Below are 18,352 nucleotides of genomic sequence, written 5' to 3'. Positions count from 1 at the left end.
GGGGAAGGAAGGGATGGGTAAAAACCTACCTAACAGGCACAATCAACAATATTCAGGTGATGCGTACACTTTTATCCCTGAATAAAGCATTATAAAGCTATCCATGTAACCTAAACCCTTTGTACCCCCTTAATATTTTGAAATAAAATTTTAAAAATAGGTAGGATCCTGAGATGCACAAACTGGAAAACACCTTTCTCAGTGTTTCAGTATAGTGCTTTTAATGGAAGGAAGTGCTTTAATTAAGCCCTACAATGTTGATGACAATGATGATTACATCTCATTTACCTCTTCCAAAGTATGCTTCCAGTTATTACCCAGTTATCTGGTTAAGCTTGGGGGTATTTCATAAGACATTATTAGACAGACAACTGTGCCATGCAGAAAAAAGTGCTGAGCATTCTGGCTCCACAATTTTAATCCATTAACTCCATCCCAACTTCAGTTTCCCATCTGTAAAATGGGAGTCATAACACCTACATTTTAGAGCAGCCCTGATGTTTAAATGACATATTCTTTCATTCATAAACATTCATTAAACAATTTCATTGTGCTAAGCACTGAACTAGGTGATGACTATCTAGTAAGCAGTATTTTTTTTTTCAGGGAACTTACAGCTTAAAAGGTACTTGGGCATGTTAAGAAATAGTTGTAAAATAATGTTATAAATGCATGAAAGAGAGTAGTGAGGATATAGCAAAGGCAGGAAGTCAGTGATTATACTTTGAAGCAGGATACTATGGGTTAAAGGGCCCAGTAAAGTTCCTGGCATAAAAAAAAGATACAAGATGTTTTCTTCAAGAAATGACACATTTTCTTACTTGGCCTCACTTTTCTCCTTGGCCTCAGTATCTTGAACCACTCCCCTACTTTTTTTGATAACTAGTTTGGTGGCATGCTAGGAAAAAAAAAGAAAAGAGGAAGAAAGGAATGGAGTAGAGAGGGAAAGAAAAGGGCAAGGAGAAAATGTGAATCCTAGTTCTACTACTTAGCACCTGTGAATTCTAAATCCTCGGAGTTTTTCTCTCCTCTGTAAAATGGGAATAATAGTGTTTGACTCATGGGATTATTTTGGGAAATTAACAGTATATGTGCCAGGGGAATTGTCATTCATGAAAAAAAAATTAAACTCCAGAAAACATTTACTTTGACTTACCGAATAAAATAGGTTAGACAATCACTTTGAACTATTTAAAAATGTATATGTTCTCTGGTACTACATGATGGAAACACTAATTAAGGAACAATATTCATCTAATACTATCTTCTGGGTATTTCTTTGGCATTTCAAAACAAAACTTTCCAAATGACACCTTAGAGCCCTCTGCCAATTCTATCATAACATCTGACATCATGCAGGGGTGAAGCTCAAGGAGTTCAGAGTATTTAAAAACAAAGCAAACAAAACCTGAGTGCAACATGAAGGTGACTCAGAAACAGAGGAGGACTCACTCAGGGTGTACAGTGCAGAACTCAAGAGCACTCTTCCTTTCGGGAGGAAATTTAGCTTATGAGAAATCCTTGTAACCAGAATAGATATTAAAGAAAGTCAACACTGTACCCAACTTTATTATTCAGGGAATAAAACTTATTGACTAAAAGTATCTTAGTAATGAATTTTTCTTTGCATTGAAATAGGCAGTTGCAGAGATGTCCTCTCGAGTCCTTAAAATATAACCTGGTAGGAAATACCACCAGAATTTAGACCAAGATACATAATATGCTTAGAATGATTTTTCAACAGAAAAAATATGCAGTTGGTTCAAAGATACATTAATTCCTTTCAATTCAATGTCATATCATGAAAACCACATGAGATAATTTCTTAAATCCAATGTTTTCAGTAGACTAATTTTTTTAATATCAGAAAGCATCAAGTGAGATTCTTTTTTAAAAGCAAATTCTTTATTTCTGTAAAATTTAGAGAGAAATTAACATCAGTGTATTATACATTGCCCAAATATAACCAGTGCCATTTCCAGCAGAGGAGCTACGATCTTCATTGCCAATTAGAGCAAAAAATTTTTTCTGGACTAAGCTAGCATATTTTTCTGAATCCCTTTGAAATGGCAATTAAATTTACATAGAGGGACCCTGTGTAAAATTCTGAATTCTGAAAGGCAAAGATGCAGCAGTCATGAGAATCAAGCCATAATCAATAAGTTTATGTGACCTGAACAGCACTGATGTCTTGGTATGTGTCTGGGGTCAACTGGGTACTCCGGTCAGAATGGTCCAATGTTAGAAAAGAGAATCTCATACAATCAATTAAAGTGAGCTGATGTTCTTTTGATATATGAATACTGACTACATCTCATTCTAGGAGCACAATGAAAACATCATGCCTATTTTCATCAATTTAGATGAATTATTTTCATGTACATTTAAATTTCTTTTTAATCCTATCTGCAGCAATTTTTTTCCTTAATCTGAGTCTTGGTTATTAAATTAAAAAAAAATAAAAAGAAAATTAAGACTGTATCTAAAACATGACTTGTTTGGTAAATAAGAGTAAATAGAAAAAAAACCTTTTTTTTAAAAAAAAAGAATGACTGTGGGCTTCTGACTAAAAGCTCCAAGTTGCAATTCAACATTAATTATATTCTATGAAATTTCCAATGTTAGGCAGAGATTTTGCTCATTAACTAGAACAATTTTACAATGGGCAATATTGCTCTGGTGGGATTATTACCTCTGCAGAATGGCATTTTATTTAACAGACAGCATGGACTTCATAAATATCCATTATCAGTGCCTGAAACCCAAACAACTTTAAAAGTTAGCAGCAGTTTCTGCAAGTACAAAAATACACATTTATTACATAACATATGGTAGTAAAATTTGTCAAGATATATTATACAAACTCAAAGCCTTTAGATAAAGCATCAGTCTAATATATTATAGATTGGAGTATATTAAAATGACACATAATCTGTCTTCAAATCATACAATATGTAATACTTTACAACAATATTAACAAACTTCACATTAAGTATTACAGGAGTATCTAAGGGAACATAGAGAGTAGGAATGGTTAATTAAAAACCTCAGCAATTATTTTCTTCAATGCTTCAAATTGGGTGGATGATTTTCTACCTGCCAATATTAAAAAAAAAATGTTACAACTATTATTTTGGTAAATAGAGAAGCGAGTTCTTCCAGAAAGACACTCCAAACTCTAAGAGTTTCATTCACATCTTGTAGTTCTTTTTTCTTTCTTTTCTTTTTTTTCCTGGTCCCCTAGGAAGGATACACATCTTGCAGTTCTGACAGTAGTATGCCCTAAGGGTAAGGGGAGTCCCTGCTGATTTTATGTATTATACTACAAAAGATGCATATAGATACTTAATAAATCTTGATATATGGGAGTGGTTAGTTATAAGGTGAAATTGACTTCACATCTGTAACTGAGATGGCCAGTGTCATGAAGGAGCTCTTTGGACACAGAGTTCTGAAAGTTAATTATAATAATTAGGGCAAACAGGGCTATGTCCCCAAGAGGTAGGTAGCACCTATATAGCTAATACTGAAATAACTTCTTCAATCTTAAATATTTTTTCCTCCATAACTTTAGGACAACAGGGAAAGAACATTTGATATGACAGTTTCCTGGTGATTGACAAGAAAAATGATTTGGAATAACCTATTTTGTGGGAGAAAGGCCCATTTGATGATGGTAGACTGAAGAGATCAAATGGGCTCTAAGCAACTTCTTATGGGTAAGTAGTTAATGTGAAGGAACATACACTTCCATTCAGTGCCATCCTTTCATGTTGGCTGGCAAGGCCTGACAATCTAGTCCTAGCTGAGGAGATGTATTGTTGTAGCCTTTAAGTGAAGAGACAGGAGAAAGGTCCACAGATGTGAAATAAACTAATGGGGTATAATCCATGAACCATGGGACAAAAATATGAAAAAAACTCCTGGAAGTAAGAAAACCCAAAGACAATGATTGTCTCAGAAAGCCTGTCAGCCAGTTGGTGACTCTTTATAACCTGCCAAACTCTAAATCACTCAGTCAAATGCCAAACTACAAACATCAGAAAAAGAATGATTTATAAATAATTTTTTCTGCCCAACTGTAATCTAAGAGGCAGGGCTGTAGGGAAACATTTCAGCACAGAAGTACCATGCTTGATCACATGCTGGTAACAGTATTTGTGTCACTGAGAAAGGACAGTTGTCATTGCAGTCTTTTCCTCAACACTAAGATAGTGAATGGTGTCAGGAGGTCACCTTTTAAGCACGAAAATTAATAAATAGGAAAACTTGTATTTCTGAATAATGTTCCCAGAACAGACACTTTTTAAAGGGCAGACTATTTGGCAAAAATGTAATGCTAAAGAGTTACGTTACCTAAGTGTTTGGGAGGCTTTCCCTTGTTAAAGCACTATGAATCCTGAGAAGACAAGGATATCATGAACAACCACTTCCTTTCCCTCACAGCTCTTCTTACTGAGGCCTCTGTAAAGTTCATCACTAATGGAAAAAAAAATTAACAAATGGAGCCAGAAAGGAACCTGACATCACGCTACTCAGGGTTCTTGAATCACTGTTTTCTCCACTCTGGCTGCATGAATGGGCTGCTTCCTGGAACGATTCTGTGAGGACACGTGGCTGTCAGATGTCACAGAAATGGCCACTGGCTTAGATTTAGGGAAAAGTTTTATGTGTTTTTCTTAATGCTTTGATTAGTAGCATTTTTGTTGCCTACTTATTAAAATGTAGATGGTTTCTCTGTACAACTTCCCCTCTCCCCAGTCCCTTACTCCTCATTTGTGACATCCTGGTCTTCTCAGGACACTAATCTCACAGACTGTTCACACAGGCTTCCTCTGCAGAAGATGCTTTCTCTCACCCTCTGCTAGCATCTCTGAAACCACATGGCAGGACCAACCCCGTGTTTTAATAAGGGAAAGCCTCCACACTTAAGTGACAAAATTTTTTACCATAAAGTTTTTGCAAAATAATCTTAATAAAGAGAATTATTTTGCTGTCCTAAGTATTAGCAATGATTATCCTTATGCTACCTCTCCCAGGTAACTTACTTATACAAAGGGTCATAATAGTTATTGTCTTTATGTTGTTATTATTATCCCAGCTCCTGTTCTTATGGACATAAGTTTCTTATTATGGTTAACTGTCTTTGGCTAAATGTTTGTCCCCAACATCACAGACCACTGCAGGCCCTGAGTCTGGGCTGGCCACAGCCTCCACAGTCCGAGAGCTGGCTGAGGCTCTTTCACAAGGCAGGGAGGAGCCCTGGCCACCATGCTCTACTTCCCCATGGGACTGCACACACAGCTTGAGTCTGCTTTCCACCAGGCTGAATCGAGAGCTACAGTGTCCGCCCGAGTCCCGGCAGGGAGAAGAACCATACCGCTGGGCTGAATGCGCAGCTCCCAGTCCCGCAGCTGCCCCTGAGGGAACGTCGTTCTGTTTCTCTTGCAGTGAGACGTCTTCTAGAACACCAGAAGCATTTGGAGGTAGCTCCAAGGGTCCTTTCAGAGAACCTATTTTCTTTTCCTCTGGTCTGGCTGCCTTTGTTTTCTTTTTGAGGGACCAGTTTTTCAAACTGGCCACACCATTTCTCAACCACGTTGTAGGATGAAGAGTTACAGAATGTGTTTGTGTATGCCATTCTTTGGTGTCCTTTTTTGTATAAGCTGGGTAACTGCTGGCCTGGACTAATGAGGGACCAGGCATTCCAGAAAAAAGGCTAGAACTGCTAGAGTCAGAAGAAAGTTTTTCTTGTTTTCTTTGAGCCTGAAAACTGCAATCTATTGGAGAGGAAGTTTCAGTGGGTGTAAACAGGGAGTGTTCAGAAATCTGAGAAAAAGCACTGTCCTGGGAGCTCACAGGTGTGCCTGATGGGGAAGTGCCTGGAGAGGATAAGCTGGAATAGCTAGTCCTTGGGCAAAGGTTTAATCTTGGGGGTAAAATCTTCTCAGTGCTTTGGTTTGTGGCACTACTCTTGCCTACCTCAATCCCCAAGACCAAACTCTGACTAATAAGCTTTTGTCCCTCTATTTGCAAAGACTTATGCCGTTTGAGATAATCCTCTTCATGCAAGAGAACGGATTCCCAGCTGCTTTTATGCTGCTTTGAACAAATCCCCCAGAGAAGGGACAACTTGCCTTTCTGGTCATCTATGTTGGGCTCTGAGCAGCGCCGGTGTTTCCTTGAACTCTTGAGGGCGTCTGCTGTGTGTGGTGGGGAGTATCCAGATGTATCCACATCAAACAGCTGGTTCTTGAAATGATCCTGTGAGGACACAGAAAGGGCCAATGGCCTGGACTTACTCCAGAGTTTCATATAATTTCCTTCATCACCAGGCAAGATTTTCTTCTTAATGTTTTGATTAGTGGAATTTTTCTTGCTGGTATCAGTGCTTGTGAATAGACTCTGTTTAAAACATGTTTTAACCCCTTCCTGGAGGGGTTGATTCTGCTTCAGACAGTCCTCGTCTTTTTGACAGAGAACTGCATCACAGCTGGACTTGCGTAGCTTTTTCTGATAAAACTCCCTGAGATAGGAAAGCTTTGAATCCAGATAGTGGATGCTGGGCTCTGAGCAGCGCCGGTTTCGCCTCATGATTTTTGTAGCATCGGCTGCAGCCGTGGGCAGGTGGCGGGGTGTGCCAGACGGGGCCTCGGCAGGATCCTGTGGCAGGATGTTTGTGCACATTCTAACGTTCACCAGCTTGGATTTAAGAGAGCGTTCCATTTGAGGATGTTCTTCTTTAGAATGGTCTAAATCAAAGTCGTTCAGGGTTAAAAGGTCTTCCACTTCAGGTTGGTCAAGGTCATAGTCACTGAACGTTAAAATAGAGTCCATGCTTCTGCTCCCCTGGCCAAGTTTCTTTACCATGTTGCTGCCTGGGGTATCAACGTCCTCATTTAGTTCATTTTCCAAGCTGTCATACGAGGAGTCGCTCAGTTGGAAGCGAGAAATATCTGTCAAAAAAATCAAACCATGATTAACATTTTTACTTAGCACAAATACAGCCCATGCTGCCTTAAAAACAAACTATGGTGCTTAGTTTAATTCTTTTTTCATGTAGAGTATTCAAATTCCTACTCTCAAGAAAGAAAGAATCTTTTAAAATCTTCCCAAATGGTAGTACAGAATAAAAGAAGAAACACCTATTGCAGTATACTAGACTTATCTCAGGTCCTGATGAATGGGCTTTCCTTAAGAAAGATTTTCTCAAAGCAAGGAACATGTCATAAAACCATGTGAAAAATATGAAGGAATTAATGCCAGATATACCTAGATTCTGAATAAGACTCTGCCTTGTAACATGGGCTGCTGGTTGTTACACATATTAATAATTAACTCTAGTCTTAGAGAATCTACTTACTAACCTATCAATTTCTCTTTTATAAAGTTGTTTAATACCCATTATCTTATTTAATACTTACAGTAACCACAAAGACATTATTTTTATCCACATTTTATAGATGAAGATACTGATGTTCAGTGGCATGGAGAAATTGGCCAAAGGTAACTAGTAACTGGTGGTACAGGAATTCATATTCTGGAAGGTTGTTTGTCTTTGGATTCAGTGTCCCTCTTTGGATTCAGTGTCCCCCTACCCCAAATGATGCCAGTTTTTTTCAAACCATCTCATAGCACATTAGAATTCTGAGAAGTGTCTCAGGGACCAGTAAGAGGAAGAAGAGGAAGAATAAATCCAGGCCTGCCTCTACTACCTCTGGGCTTTCTATTCCAGTTTAAACCATACAGCAAGTTCTACCATATATATTAGGGTTCCTCATAAAGTTTTATTTAAGAAAAGGTTCAAACCACCATACCACAGCATGCTGCCACCAATAACTTCTTGGAAGCTTATACATTTCTCAACTCTACCAAACTATTAACATACCCTGACCTATTAGCAGGCCCTCTAAGAAAGGATCAGAATCCCTGGGCCCCCCGACCCAGGTCAGAGGCTCCCTTCACCTCAGCTGCCATGGGCTCCAGGAAAACCACTGTCCCAGCATCTTCACAGACATGTGTCTATTTTTCATGAAAACCAATCCAATTATTCATAATACCTGAGGCATTTCCTCTAGTGTCACATCGCCCTGAAACCTCTCCGAAGAGGGAAGTGATTTCTTCTCCAAATATCCTACAGCAATTTTCAATCAGAAATTGTAAAAGCAGGGTAACCTGTACAAAAAAAGACAAAAATGAAGTGCTAGTTTTCATATAATGTGTTCACAAATCACATTTCATATATGAGTTCTGACTTTAACAACAAAAAAGCAAACGTGTCCTGAGAATTCATACCTGCTTTAAGGAGTACATAAAATAGTTTCCCCTAGGGCTGGGCGCGGTGGCTCATGCCTGTAATCCTAGCCCTCTGGGAGGCCGAGGCGGGTGGATCGCTCGAGGTCAGGAGTTCGAGACCAGCCTGAGCGAGACCCCATCTCTACTAAAAATAGAAGTAAAAAAATTATCTGGACAACTAAAAATATATATAGAAAAAATTAGCCATGCATGGTGGCACATGCCTGTAGTCCCAGCTACTCGGGAGGCTGAGGCAGTAGGATCGCTTAAGCCCAGGAATTTGAGGTTGCTGTGAGCTAGGCTGACGCCAGGGCACTCACTCTAGCCTGGGCAACAAAGTGAGACTCTGTCTCAAAAAAAAAAAAAAAAAAAAAAAAGTTTCCCCTAAAAAACTATGATATTTTCAAGAGTAGTTTGGCACTGGGCATAGAAATTAATTTTAATCAGTGGACTGAAGTTGTTATTTGTGGCCTTGCCTTAATGTTAACATTTTATACTAATGGCTCTCTATCTTTAAAATTAGAATAATTTCAAGTATTCTCAATGGGGTTTTTGGGGTAAAGAAAAATACTGTTATTAAAATTTATAAAGCACCACTGGACAAAGACTTATGAAAAATATTTTTTATGTAAAGGGCAGAATGTCAAAAGCTTGGGAAAGAGATCGTCTGCAGATGTATAGTGAAGGAAAAAGGCAGCTAGAAAGAAAACTTGTGTTTTTCCTGACTAGTCTTTACCCCATGCATTTGACTGACTAGTCTACATATGTACTGCCTTCCACTGGGCTCCCTAACTGGAGGTGCTTGGGGAGGAGATAAGAGTTTATTAGGGAGCTTTGCACCTCCACGGGATGTAAAGGAATCTCTCTATAGTTTCCTTCTCCCAGTAGCTGAGGCCAACGGGCAGGAAAAATGTTGAGAGCAAAGGAAACTGATATCGTCAAACACTTTATTAACTGCCAGGCGCTACAAGAGTATGATTTTTAAGTAACTACTGTATTATCACTACTTCCACTTTTTTAGATGAGGACACTGTGGGTCAGTGTAACTGATTTTGCCTAAGATTATACATCTGACAAGTGGTGGGGCTGAGAATTGAACCTTGGCTTGCTTAACTCTGTCTTGTGTTTTTTTTTTTTCAATTTTTAAAATCATGTTAGCTGCTTTCTTATTAAGTCATTGATAGGGTTTAGCCTCCTTAAAGGAAAAAGAGAAGTAAATCAATTGCTATTGCTTTTATGTTTGACTAATCACTTTCTTATAGTCTATCAGGATAGAATAAAACACTCCATAGTTAGTAAATTCAAATTTATAAGGAAGTGTACTTAACTTATGTCAGAAATCGTGTTTCAGGATTAATACCCCAAATTTTAGTTTCAAAATGGGGATTTAGTCTCCCAGGGCATACAATGAAAAACTTCATTACCTTTTTTGTAAATTCATTTTCTAGTTCTGGGCTGCAGGAAGTAGGAGGCCAAAGAACACTTGGAGCGATACACACCGCTAAATTAAATGCATTCATCTGATTGGATGAGGAATGTTGCTCAATGTTGTGTAATACTCCAAAAAGATACCTTAGGAGAACAACATTGGCTCTTGGAAGCTGGTCTAATAGCCTAAAGTAAAGACAGAAAAATGCACTCTTTAAGCAAGACATTTCATTAAAAAACTTGTAAAGACAGGCAACCCTAACTTTGCAAGAGGGCAAATTGAGAACTCAGCTTGGATATGCAGGTTTCAGTTAACATGGCACCCAGCAAAGTGAGGACTGCCCGTACAGAAAGAAAAATAAGCCCTGGGGATTTATTTTTTTGTATTTTTCTACACTGTCTTCACAGTGCAATGAAAACATAAAAGAATGTAGAAAAATGTCTCTAAAAAAATGCTGCCTGAAATATTTCCTTGAAACTAGTACAATGTGTTCAAACTTAGGCAAATCCTGTAACATTTCTGAATATTCTCAACCAAAACCCACAAAACCTTTCTAAGAAAATTAAACAGCAATTAAATTTATAGTGCTCCTTTATTTTCAAGTAGCAACACAGGAATGCTGTCTCTTGGTGAGAACCCAAACCTCAGCTATAAAGACTTCCACATCCATTCTGAGGGTTTATGCTCTGCTCCACCAGCTTCTACGGTTTATTTTGTTCCAAATTCTTGTCTCATTGGTATCACTATGTCAAACTTAAAGTAGTATATTTTCCCCTGCTTCCATTTGGTAATTGATAAGTGATTTTTAAATGATTATTTACCAAAAATGAGTTTTACTACTATCCAGAAAACATACATAAGCTGACATTCATTATTATTGCTTTTATCAATAAGAATCTGTAACCTGGGGAAAACAAGATAGTCTGACTCCTGTTGCTCAAATAGCAGAAAAGGCTTTCTTCAGTATAACAGACTGACTATGAGTACAGTTTTTGTAAGGATAAGTTATGAAGGACTTTTAAATAGACCGGAAGATTACTGGGAGTATTCAATGGAAAATAAGGCATCTAGCATACACTTCTGGGACACTGTGGGATCCCTAACCCTTTTTACAAGAGCTATTTTACAATTCTGTAAGTTGTAGATAACTGACAGCAGTGTACCTAATACTTGGCTAAAGACTTGAAAATTCTCTCTGGTTTATCTGTATCCCTGCCCTGGTAATAATAGAAAAGGCCAGTTTTGCATCTTTTAAAAATTCACTTCAGTATTTCTGATTCAACTACATAAGTTGTGATACTCTGAAATCTACAAAGGTGGTTACATCATCTTCCTGGTTCACTTATTAATAGTTTAAATAAAATCTTTCAGGTGTTTATTTTATATTTGTATGCGAGTCATAATATTACCTTTTTTTTTTAAAAAATCACCTTTTAACAGCTTATAGGATACACACACACACACACACACACACACACACACACAAAATGTTTTGGACAATGAGCAACCAACTATAGAATCTGAAACTATCTTGTTTACACCAAACTATAACGAGAGTGGAGGTATTAATAGTAGTTTGTTACATGGCTATAGTTTCTGGTATCTTCAACAGCTGTACTATGTTCCACCTATAAAATATGTCTACCAATATCGGTATGTGGATCATTCCTATTTGAAAGTTGCTCAAGAAAAAATATACTGTACTAAACAAGCATATACAAATAAATGATACTGGGATTCTTGAGTTTTCACAGAACTGGAAGTATTGCTTTTTGTTAATGCACGTTTCTTTCCTATTCTAATGCCGGAAATATCCAGGGATAGGGGTAGTGAGTTCTACCAGCGATTTCCCTTTGTGTGGTTAGAAACAGTACGTTCTTTGTAATCAGACTGAGACTTTGCAACTCCCTTTTTCCTCGACACTTCTCAAGGAGTTAACTGATTCTCTGCTGTGCTCCCACAGTGCTCTCCAAATAGCTCTTGTGTATCACTGATTATACTGCATTATTGTTGTAATTCTAAGGCTATCTATCTTTACCAAACTGAATTCCTTGAGAAGAGGGAATAGGTCATTTTCTCCGTATACTTCAGTTACTCAATGAATTACATAAGGAGTTGCCTGGTTAGTTAAATATTTACCAAAATTAAGATAATAAACTGTATACTGGGCCTACAGTATTAGGTAGTGAACTAATGAATTACAGCTCCTATCAATTCAGACAGACAGAAGGGGTACAATGTTCAAGTATTCCATGTTAACAGGATTAGGGAGAATAACAATGACAAGCTAGCATAAATCTATTTTTAAACTGGTCCTCATGAATATGACTTTAATTTTTAATAGACAAGCTTATAAAATATAACTTTTTAAAAAGGATTTTTGAGACATGACCAAATTAGAATAATTACCTTTGAACTGCATTTATTTTCTCTTCATCATTTCCTTGATCCATTACACAGACCCAGTTATCATAGAGATCTGACGAAAAAATACTTCCTGGAATATTTCGTAGAAAATCCTTACATAGATGAAAAAACAAATATTTTAAATCATTATTCTCATGCCAAATATGTATTAGAGGAGTCAGAAAAAATATTTTATTGAAAAGTTCAGTTAAGTCCTCCCTTCTGCGAACTACACAGAGCTCTGTGCCAATTCTCCACTGACTTGTGGACAAAGAAACACAGGCTTTGATTTTTTTTTCTAACAAAAGCCACTGGGATAACTGAAGTCTGGATTATGGTGGGGAAGATAAACCACAACCTATTTGGGTGGACTCTCCCATTTGCACAGATTTTAGTAAACTAGTACATGACAGGGTCTGGCAGTAAACCATTCTAACTAATCCTCTTTTCCCTTAAATGGCTAGTTCAAGGAAGTGCACCAAGATATCTGTGAGGTTTATAATCTGGTAATCATTCATGTGATCATTCTGTATGTGCTTATTCATATGTGCCAAGCACTGCCAAGGGACTAGACATAGAGAAGTGAATCCAACACAGTCCCTGATATCTTAGAACTTTATATCCCAGTGGTATCGGTGCACAATTGCATCAAAAATTACTTAAGGTTTTTCCCTCTATTCCGTATAGAAGGGTTCTTATATATTTGGGGAGAGAAAGCATTCCAGGTGACAGACAGCTGGGATCTGGGATCCGGGAGCTTGGGGCAGCACCCCCATGGCCTGATGTACACTAAGTAACATGTCCACGGTACATTATCCATTCTTGGACATCCTATTCTGCTGAGACCACTGGTGGGGCTGGCTGGGCTGAAACCAAACCATGACACAAACAGGATATGACCAAGGGCATTTGTTGTTTGGCTTTTGTTTACAAAAAGCTTAAAATTAAATTTGATCCTGATCCTAGACAATTGATTCTAGGCCAATTCTCTCTGTTGCTTTTGGTATGGCTTTAGCAACACCAAGCTTGATCTCTACCTCAGTAAACTTTAGACAAACTCAATTTCATGTTTAGCATTGTACCTGTGGTTGGCTACCTTCTCGCAATTTCCTGCTTATAACACAGAGATAAGTGAAAGTCTGCAACTGGGTAATTTTAACTCTTGTTGGAAAACCAAATCAATAACTTTATCTATGTGCCCTATAGAAGGCAACACACAACTTGTTACTTGTATCTCATGTTCATATCACTAATACGGAAGCTGCGATAACTTACTGTTACAGTTAGCTGATTATGTGGGCATCTTCCCCACTTACGAGCTCCTCCAAGGTAGGGACAGACCCTCCCCTTCTTTGTACACATCAATGTGTACAAAGTAATGACCTCTGAGGTCATTACTGAACTGTTGCTAGTGTCATATGGCCAAACATTAATGAGGGACAAGAGAAGGTCAATCAACTGTAAATGAGATTCCAAGGTAATTTTTAAGAATCTCTTTGTTATCACGTTAGTCTCTTACCATAGTTTTTTCTTTTTAGATTAGTTAATAAGAAGGAAGATGGAGTGATTCAAAGTCTTCCTCTGTTCTATCATATCTTCCAGTAGAAATGTACCTGGATACTTGTGATTCACGTATACCATCACAAAGGTTACTTCTTTTTGGGTAAAGCTATTGAGTTTTCATAATACCAAACTAATTTTAGCTGCTGCACCCACTCTAAAAGTCAGATTTAGAAGTGGCAAAATCTGTTATTTCAAAATGGGGTAGTGACAATAGCTCTTTTAAAATCTCACTGGAAAACATACTTATGATCTGTCTTGAAGAAAAACATCATTAAATCTTAAACCTACACTTGAAAGATAATAACTTGGTAACATCTCAATGAACTCTCCCACAGCTGGAATAACAAGTTATGAAATACAACCACCATCACAGCTGAGAAGGATGTGAGATGTGGTTCTGAATTGCAATCACCAACTCACAGCACTCAGCTGAAAGTCTCCTCTCCAAAACCAGAGCCTAGGCCATCAGAACTCTCAAATTAATTTGAGATGATATTCTGTAGGATTAAATATGAACTTTTCCTCAAAGGTCTAATGGATCAAAGTTACAGTGTCTTAAGCAATTTTTGTCCAATTACAGTTTGAAGAGTTAAACTTATGTTTAAGCAAAACCAGCATAAATGAAAAATTAAAGGAAAACTTAAGTACCACTTCAAAACAGACTTAACAATAAGAAACAAAACAAAACAAAACTCAGAAACTTTTGGTAAAAATTATGTCCTTTCCTGAAACCACTTGGAAGAAATGGGAGTAAAACACAGTTACATAATAAAACTCAGTTGCATGGAACCCATTTAACCAGACTCTTCCGTCATTTCAATCATTTTTTATCTTTTGTTTTTGGACAAATAATGTTTCTGTAATTTGAAAACACAATTTAACTCTTCTAGAACTGCGCTTCTTTGCAATAGCCTCGACAATTTTGTCCTAAATTTTAAGTGTGGTGCTATGAAGAATAGCATAGTAAGAAAATTCTTCTAAGACAGGCTTTACCTTCTTAAATTAAGACATAGAAGGAAACCTAATTCTATGACAAAAAAAGAAAAACTCATTGTGCATATATATCCTTGGCATATATAACTGGCTAAGCATACCATGTATATCTTCATTTGTATTCCAGGATTGAAAAGTAATTACAAACCCTGTGCAAAACAGATTAGATGACCCTAGCTCAAACTCTCCCATTTTCTTGAGTGATATTTAATTGCAAAAGGCTATTGCAAGGTTTGTTGAAGAGCAGACATGACCCATTTACCAAGTAACACCTGATTGTACATAAAGAAGTCATGAAGTAAGATTCTGTAAGCAGCCGGCCACTCAGCTGGAGTAGAGGTATGCAAGATTCTTCTTCATCATGTTTTCCTTAATTTGGCTTTTATGCCTCAGGCCCTGAGACTCAGACTGGGGCCTTGTCTCTACCCCTGGCTCTGGTGCATTCCAATCCTTTGGGAGACGAGAGCCTAAGGCAGTTCTGCAGAAGCTATTGCTAAGGTCAAAAGCTCTGCTTAAAGCTGGTTTTGACGCTAGGTTTTCCTAAAATGTAGGCCATTTCCAAGAATGTGGGGCAGAAAACATTTTAGAACTCTATAATCTTGTAACTATAGATGTGACTTAAGTAACTGTGGTTGAAGGGTAAAAATCATAAAGAATGTCAAATGTGGTAAAGGTAAAAGAAAACCCAGATGTTGAGGTCATTCCTACTCAGCTTTTAAAGTAAAAGGAATTAGGAGACAAGGGAAGGAGTATCTGTGGCATGCTGATCATGAAGTAGAATTTTCAGTGGTTTCAGCAATTTTTTGTTTCAGTTGTAAGGCAAATGTTTATTACAGTAAACTTCTGTAACTACTTTCAAAAGTTGAATAAAAGTTTATTTTTGGAAACTTTGCCTTCATTAGGAAGGTAGTGATATAGTGAGGAAATCATCATAAGCAGGATGTTTGTTTTGATAAATGTGTGTGTTTTGATTATTTTAAATTTTAATTAAATTTTATTTTTTACATGGGGTGGCAGAAGTGAAGAAGAGATTAGTGAGGAATGAAAAAAATTTAAAAAGCATATTTGATATGTCATATCATTGGTGGTGGCTTTTAGAGTCCAATGTTGACTTTGTAAAATGTTTTTTGACACTTTTTTGAGGCTAAATCTATTGTGGGTCTTTGCAGATAGAAATAATGTTCATAATGTTAAAAAAAAATTCATCTTGCTCCAGAGCTACACCATGGGGTGGATAAAGGGAGAACTTTTCCTACCTTTAAGACACATGCTAACACAAAGGCAGTTTCACAGTCTAGTTGTACTTCAACTCCAGAATTCAGTTTCTCTTTTAGTTCTCTGCAGGATCTCATATTGGCTGGTTGCCTGAAGATGCCTTTTGTGAGGGGTCCTTTTTCATTAAGAAACAAAAGCACATCCTATGGGGAAGCAAAGAAAAAAACCAAAATGGCACTTCACACATACAAATAAGGGAACTTGTGCTTGCCCTCTTTGGCTGCCAGAGGCTAGCTATGGTGTGCTAGGGTAAAGATAGAAAGGATTGGAACTGGATGGATGGCTAGAAGGATTAAAATGAAGTTTTTGGAGAGGAGGATGGTGGTTACTGGGGATTGGGGATAGTGGTGGAGTTGGGGAGATGTTGGTCAAAGGATACAAAATTTCAGTTAGATAGGAGGATTAAGATCAGGCGACCTACTACATAACACAGTACCTACAGTTAACCACAATTCACTGTATTCTTAAAACTTGTTAAGAAAGTAGATTTTCAGTGTTTTCTAGTTTTGCTTTCTTTCTATCTTTAAGTCCACTGCTTGCAGTATAGAAAGAGAATGGGATTTGGAGACAAGCAATCCATGGGATTTGAAACCTAGTGACGCCACGTATTTACTGTGTAAACTTGGGTAAAGTTCTGAGGCTTTAAAAAATTTGTAAAGTAGGGATGATTATATGATAATAATAACCCCCTAAACAATAGTGGCTAGACTAGTGCCTGGCACTTATAGGTGCACAATATAGCATTAAATGCCATACAAGTAGCATAGTGCTTAGAAGATACTTAATAAATTCTGCTTAGCAGTGATTAATTTATCAATTGGAGAGAATATAAACTTAGTGGCTTTTATCTGACCCATTCTATATACAGAAGATAAATAAGTGCCAGAGACTGTATCTTTATACTTAAACACTTTAAATACAAATAAAGCAGTTATTAAAACTTAAGTCTAAAATTGAGCAGTCTATATATGCTACTAAAGTGAGAAAAGAAGACTTTCAGAACAACATGGAGTTCAAGAAAGGATTTCTGAGGGATAATGAAGATTCTGTGTCTATAGAGCAAACCCTAATTTATCTGAGCAGGCTTATGTGGCTTTTTCTTATAATCAGTAGACTAGATTATCTCTTCCTTCTATGTATTTCTTATGATTCTGCAATAGCTAAATCAGATTTTTATACTTTGAAGTAATAATAATAAAGATTCTAAGCTAAACCTGGGCTTATGGTTTTTCCATTTGGGGACAGATTTATCTCCCAGAGCTCTCCCTTCTCAAATCCCTTTTTCCATGAGTTTACAGGCCAAAATGAGCCTTACCAAGATAGGTCTGGGCAGATTGTCGTTCTCACAAATATTTGTCAGAGAAACTCCAAAGAGCTGTCCTGCCACAGGAGGAGATGTTGGCGGTGACAAGGGTAAGTTGTCCAGCTGAGTGGTAGAACCCCGCCAAAAGGCCCAGTTTATAATGGATCTTCTCCTTTTAAATGTCTTGTGACCTGAATCTAAGAAAGGAGTGAGATTATTAGCATAACTAGTTTAACTCACTTAACCTTATTTCTACAACTTCCATTTTACAGCATGTTTATTACGATGACTCAAAAAGAAAAAAAGTGTACATAGATGTCTTTTGTTATGGACAATTCAACCTATAAGATTTCACGAGAATATTTTACAAATGAAAGAACACTCAGTGAAGGAAGAATCAAATGTTTGGTTTCTCCCATCCATTTTTGGGACATTATTGGTCTGTTAAGTTTTGGTAGTAAATTTTCAAAGGAGAAAAAAAGGCTCCCTTATTGACCACAACAACTTTTAAAGCAAAATGTGTTGTATAAGAACACACATATTTTCCCATTTGAAAGATGAGACTAGGCACACAGAAAAGTTTAAATTAGACCATAATTAAATAATGAGAAAAAGAAAGTGAGAAGAGAGGATGGGGAGAGGAAGGGGAAGTAGGAGGAAGAGAAGGACAAGCTGAAGAGGAAGAGGAGGAGGGAGGCAGAGAGGAGTTGTCTCTATTAAGATGTTCTCTAGAAACAAAGAATGCTTTATTACCTGATGTCCCACTCTACTACTGAGAACAGAGACAGGAAGCTAATGTCCTTCAATTTTTTCTCTCCTTTGCTACTACAAAGACTTTCATGTTTCTTTTCAGCTCCTGACTTTCAAAAGTATGTTAAAGGTAGCATGGATGGATGCAAATATGAGTGAGATTTGCCCCTACAGATGAAGTTTATAATCTAATAGAGAATGAGACTTGTCATGGTGGGGATAAAAGCAAGCATATTAACCAATAAAATGTCATAAGGGAGGAAAAAAGTACCAAAGGTATTCAGAGGAAGTCAGTCACATCTACCCAGTAGGAGGGTGGGGTGTGATCTTGGAGGCAT

The 18,352-nt window shown here is 37.4% G+C and overlaps 1 protein-coding gene across 1 annotated transcript in view; it reads right to left on the bottom strand.

Annotated features, from left to right (window-relative positions):
- Positions 1–2,682: 2,682 nt before the first annotated feature.
- Positions 2,683–18,352, bottom strand: part of ARHGAP20 (Rho GTPase activating protein 20) — a 78,744-nt gene continuing 63,074 nt past the window's right edge. The window contains exons 10-15 of the mRNA XM_045556643.1: positions 17,277–17,461; positions 15,943–16,104; positions 12,134–12,243; positions 9,720–9,909; positions 8,061–8,175; positions 2,683–6,956 (exon numbers count right to left, since the gene is read on the bottom strand). Coding sequence (XP_045412599.1) covers positions 5,137–6,956; positions 8,061–8,175; positions 9,720–9,909; positions 12,134–12,243; positions 15,943–16,104; positions 17,277–17,461 — 2,582 coding nt within the window. The 3' untranslated portion in view covers positions 2,683–5,136. The remainder of the gene's footprint in view (positions 6,957–8,060; positions 8,176–9,719; positions 9,910–12,133; positions 12,244–15,942; positions 16,105–17,276; positions 17,462–18,352) is intronic.

Source organism: Lemur catta, chromosome 7 (assembly GCF_020740605.2).
Source record: "Lemur catta isolate mLemCat1 chromosome 7, mLemCat1.pri, whole genome shotgun sequence".
NCBI classification, from domain to species: domain Eukaryota; kingdom Metazoa; phylum Chordata; class Mammalia; order Primates; family Lemuridae; genus Lemur; species Lemur catta.
Note: the sequence above shows the minus strand (reverse complement) of the source record. Positions and strands in the feature narration are given on the sequence as shown.